The sequence below is a fragment of the Gekko japonicus genome, unplaced genomic scaffold, assembly GCF_001447785.1.
Source record: "Gekko japonicus isolate JY-2015 unplaced genomic scaffold, Gekko_japonicus_V1.1 scaffold3084, whole genome shotgun sequence".
NCBI classification, from domain to species: domain Eukaryota; kingdom Metazoa; phylum Chordata; class Lepidosauria; order Squamata; family Gekkonidae; genus Gekko; species Gekko japonicus.
This window is the reverse complement of record NW_015176071.1, coordinates 66,590-71,868: the sequence shown is the minus strand read 5'-3', so window position 1 is coordinate 71,868 and position 5,279 is coordinate 66,590. Positions and strand designations below refer to the sequence as shown.

The following is a 5,279-nucleotide window of genomic DNA, read 5'->3' as shown; positions in this document are numbered from 1 at the left end:
AGGTCTCTCTACCTGTCCGCTGAAATCTATTTCAAAAATTAGGGTTCTTTCCGGGTCAGTTCTTAAAAAGAAAGGGGGTGGGGAAGACCTACACGCCCAGGGGCTTACGCCAATCTCTTTCCAGGTCCAACTTCCTGAAAGTGAGGAATGCGGTTTTGATGATTCAGCGAAACTGGAGGGGGCATAACTGTCGGCGGAATTACGATGCGGTAAGTATACGTGCAAAGGGCCGCGGTGGCTCAGAGGTTAAGACGCAGAGCTGCCGACCGGAAGGTCGGTAGCTCGGCAGTTCGAGACCCAAGTGCTCCTGCCAACCTAGCAGTTTGAAAGCAAGAAACTGCAAGTAGATCAATAGGTGGGAAGGTAACAGCGTTCCGTGCGCCTCGACGTCTAGTCATGCCGGCCACATGACCACGGAAGAGTCTTCGGACAGTGCTGGCTCTTCGGCTTAGAAACGGAGATGAGCACTGCCCCCTAGGGTCGGACTCGACTGGCTTTCGAGCAAGGGAAACCTTTACCTTTATGTGTAGAGTCAGAGTTCCGGTCTCTATAGGTCTGAAGAGGTCGCTTTGACTGGTAGCAGCAGTTCAGGGTCATAGTAGGCCCTGCGTTCTGAAACCGTTCCCATTGGGAGATGCCGGGGAGTCAACCTGGGACCTTCTGCACGTGGAAGTGGGGGCCACAGAATCACCTGAAAGCTCACCCTGACCTGGGTAGCCCAGGCAAGCCCAGTCTTGTCAGATCTAAGAAGCTAAGCAGGGCCGGCCCTTGGAAGGGAGACCTCCATGGAATGCCAGGGCCGGGACGCAGAGGGAGGCAATATCAAGCCACCGCTCTGAAATGTCCAAGCCCCACTAGGCATCACCAGAAGTCAGCCATGACTTCCAGGCACGCGCGCACACACCACACACAAATACTCACGAAAAAATGTCACCTGGCATCTCTTGAATCAGTTCAGACATAATGCGAAACCCTGGTTTCACAACAACAAAGCTTGTGCAACCAGAATTTGCCTTGCAGACAATCATTCAAATGAGGCTTGCTAACTCCAGCATGGTTACTTCCTGGAGATTTGGGGGAGGGCAGGATCTGGGGCTGCAGTGGCTCAGAGGTTAAGACGCCGAGCTGCAGACCGGAAGGTCGGCAGTTTGGCAGTTCGAGACCCGAGTGTGCCGCGTGACGGAGTGAGCTCCCGTCTCTGGCCCCAGCTCCTGCCAACCTAGCAGTTCAAAAGCAAGAAATTGCAAGTAGATAGATAGGTACCGCTTCGGTGGGAAGGCGACAGCGTTCCATGCACCTTGGTGTTTAGTCATGCCGGCCACATGACCACGGAAACGCCTTCGGACAGTGCTGGCTCTTCGGCTTGGAAACGGAGATGAGCACCGCAACCCTAGAGTCGGATTCGACTGGCTTTCGAGCAAGGGAAACCTTGACCCTTACTTAGGATCTGGGGGCAGGAGGGAGATCAACAGAGATGTAATTCCATACAGTCCACTCTCTAAAGCTGAAAAATGCATACAGTTTACAAAAAATACCCTCAGCAGGATGAAATGAAAAAGGGCACAAAAAACAAAAGCTCTTAGGTTTAATTCACACAACAGAGATGCAAAATTGAAATGAGGATATTCAGACAGAACTTGCGAAAGGCTGTGAAGTCTGAAGGTGTCCCTGCTGTAAATGACTGGCGTCCATCACCTCTTTTCCTTGTACAGATGAGGATCGGTTTCCTGCGGCTGCAGGCTCTCTACCGTTCCCGCAAGCTCCATAAGCAGTACTACATGGCCCGCAAGCGCATCATTGAGTTCCAAGCGAGGTGTCGGGGTTACCTGGTGCGTCGGGCTTTCCGCCATCGCCTTTGGGCTGTTTTTACCATCCAGGCCTACGCCAGGGGTATGATCGCTCGCCGCCTGTTCAGGCGCTTGAAGGGCGAGGTAGGTGTCCTGTAAACTGAACAAGCAGCCAGATGTAAAGTCTCTCTTGCCATTTATTTATTTGTACTTTTACAAAAGGAGCTGCGGTGGCTCAAGTGGTTAAGACGCTGAACTGCAGGCTGTGGAAGGTCAGTAGTTTAGCAGTTCGAGACCCGAGTGTGCTGCATGACGGAGTGAGCTCCCGTCTCTAGTTCCAGCTCCTGCCAACCTAGCCGTTCGAAAGCAAGAAATTGCAAGTAGATACATAGGTACCACTTCAGTGGGAAGGTAACAGCGTTCCGTGCGCCTTGGTGTTTAGTCATGCCGGCCACATGACCACGGAAACGTCTTCGGACAGCGCTGGCTCTTCGGCTTTGAAACGGAGATGAGCACCGCAACCCTAGAGTCGGATTCGACTGGCTTTCGAGCAAGGGAACCTTTACCTTTTTACTTTTACAAAACTATGGTGAGTCTGAATATTACTGGTGCAGCCAGGGGTCATTTCGTAGAAAAAGAGGTGCAGGAACTCATTAGCATAACTCATTAGCATACCTTATTTACATATGCCACACCCCCTGACATCACCAGAAGTGTGTCGGAAGGCAACACCCACCGCTCAGGCGCCACTGGACTCTTTTGGATTGCTGCATGTGCCCGCCCCCTGGGCTCTTTACTGCCAGAGTCCCGCTCCTGTGCGCTCCTGCAAGAAATGACCCTTGGGTGCAGGAGTCGGGGAGAGCGCGTGCATGACCCTTTCCTTACAGGCTGTGTTCCGAATACTTCATTACACAGCGAGTGATTAAAATGTGGAATCTGCTGCCAGAGGATGTAGTGATGGCCACAGGCATACGTGGCTTTAAAAGGGGATTAGGCAGATTGGTGGAGGGAAGGGATTCAGAAGAACATCAGAAGAGTCCTCGTGGTTGAGACCAGTGGTCTGTCTAGTCCAGCATCCCCATCTCACACAGTGGCCAACCAGTTCCTCTGGAGGGCCAACAACAGGGCATGGAGGCCAAGGCCTTCCCTTGATAAGAACATAGGAAGAGCCCTGCAAGATCAGACCAGTGGTCCATCTAGTCCAGCATCCTGTCTCATACAGCGGCCAACCAAATCCTCTGGAGGGCCAACAACAGGGCACAGAGGCTGAGGCCTTCCCTTGATAAGAACATAAGAAGAGCCCTGCTGGATCAGACCAGTGGTTCGTCTAGTCCAGCATCCCCATCTCACACAGTGGCCAACCAGTTCCTCTGGAGGGCCAACAACAGGGCATGGAGGCCAAGGCCTTCCCTTGATAAGAACATAGGAAGAGCCCTGCAAGATCAGACCAGTGGTCCATCTAGTCCAGCATCCTGCCTCACACAGTGGCCAACCAAATCCTCTGGAGGGCCAACAACAGGGCACAGAGGCTGAGGTCTTCCCTTGATAAGAACATAAGAAGAGCCCTGCTGGATCAGACCAGTGGTTCGTCTAGTCCAGCATCCCCATCTCACATAGTGGCCAACCAGTTCCTCTGGAGGGCCAACAGCAAGGCATAGAGACTGAGGCCTTCCCCTGATAAGAACTTAAGAAGGGCCCTGCTGGATCAGACCAGTGGTTCGTCTAGTCCAGCATCCTGTCTCACACAGTGGCCAACCAGGTCCTCTGGAGGGCCAACAACAGGGCATGGAGGCCGAGGCCTTCCCTTGATGTTGCCTCCTGGCTCTGGGATTCAGATGTTAACTGCCCCTGATCTTCTTGGGCTGGCCGTTCCGCAAGATGGGGCCACAACGGAGAAGGCACGTGGGTGGACAGTTGTTGATTTTGCCCATGTGCAGGTTGGCACCTGCTGAAGTGTTGAATTGTGGACTGTGCGGTCAGTCAATTGCATAGCTGGTGCATTCAGACCATGGTTGACTGCATTGTTTGAGAGTGCATAACTGGTCCATCCAAGACCACATCATCAACTCTGCTTCACAACTGGTCCATTCAAGATCATGTGACTGCATCCTTGGTCCATTCAGGATTGCATAGTTGTGTTGCTTTCAACCCTGCGTAGTCATTCGAGACCTCATAGTCTTATTGACCACACAGTCATTCCATTAAGAACTGTGTAGCTGGTCCATTGAACGCTGCATTGCCACTGAATTGCATAACTGGCCCATTCCAGACTGCCTAAATTGTCAATTCAAGCTGTGTTTTTGCATTTGTTTTCTCAGTACCGCCGCCGTCTGGAAGCAGAAAAACTGCGGCTAATGGAAGAGGAACGGCTCAGGAAAGAAATGAGCGCAAAGAAAGCCAAAGAGGAAGCCGAGAAGAAGCACCAAGTAGGTCAATACCTTTCCTTTCTGTCTTTGCAGAACTTGTTTTCACTGATCTCCTTCAGTTCCCCCGCCCCTATTTCCCCTCTGTGTTTATCACCTTGCCATGAATTACTTGGCTCAGGTGGCTAATGATCGCTGAGGCAAGCACTGACACAGGGAAATTTGCATACCAATGATCCAAGGCAATGCAATGAAAACAGATATTCCGAGGCAAGGGGGAACCAGGTCGAGTGCTGATAAAACGTGGAGCGAACGCCAGAGGCAGAATGGACCCGAGTCATCCTTGTGCTGCTCTTTTGTGCGTGCGCGTCAGACACAGGAGCAAAGATTTCAAAATGGTGGGCCTATTTTGCCAGGCCGTCGTACCACAGTGAGGAAGGGTGGTGCCCTAAGATCTCACCTTGTGAGAACAGAGCCTCACAGCTCTCCCAGGGGCCCTTTCCTTGATCTTTGGCTCCATCCTGAATTCGCACTGACTCTTTGGCACAATTCTTCTCTCCTAGATACGCCTGGCCCAGCTAGCTCGGGAAGACGCCGAGAGGGAAGTAAAGGAAAAAGAAGAAACTCGGCGGAAGAAGGAGTTCTTGGAGAAGATGGAGAAGGCCCGAAACGAGCCGGTGAATGACTCCGACATGGTGGATAAGATGTTTGGATTCCTGGGGACAACGACTTCTATGCCCGGACAAGAGGGACAAGCCCCTAACGGATTTGAGGTAACCAAAAACAGATGGAATGCCGTACTGAATGTAATAGCTCCAGTAGCACGTTGGAGCAGTATAGAAAGGTGATGTCAAGCGCTGTACAGGCAGAACACCTTGTAGCCCTCGTTCACACATGTGAGGGAGGTCAGGCAGCAGAGACCTGAGCACTTTTGAATATTAGTTCCCCAATGTCACGTCTGTCGGTAAAATGGGTCGAGGAAGCCCAACCCGACTTTGTGGCAAATGCAGCTTTGAGTTTGTTTGTTTCTTTTTTTTAAAAAAAACACATTTTTATTAGGATATAATAAACATAGTCAAATATAAATCACAACTTTTACCCTAATCCATCATACCCGCCACCCTCCCCC

The 5,279-nt window shown here is 51.5% G+C and overlaps 1 protein-coding gene across 1 annotated transcript in view; it reads left to right on the top strand.

The window, feature by feature from the left end:
* The window catches only part of MYO7A (myosin VIIA), a gene marked incomplete at its 3' end in the record, with an annotated part of 151,777 nt that overhangs the window by 81,015 nt on the left and 65,483 nt on the right, over positions 1-5,279 (top strand). The window contains exons 19-22 of the mRNA XM_015426720.1: positions 125-209; positions 1,713-1,931; positions 4,106-4,213; positions 4,714-4,923. Coding sequence (XP_015282206.1) covers positions 125-209; positions 1,713-1,931; positions 4,106-4,213; positions 4,714-4,923 — 622 coding nt within the window. The remainder of the gene's footprint in view (positions 1-124; positions 210-1,712; positions 1,932-4,105; positions 4,214-4,713; positions 4,924-5,279) is intronic.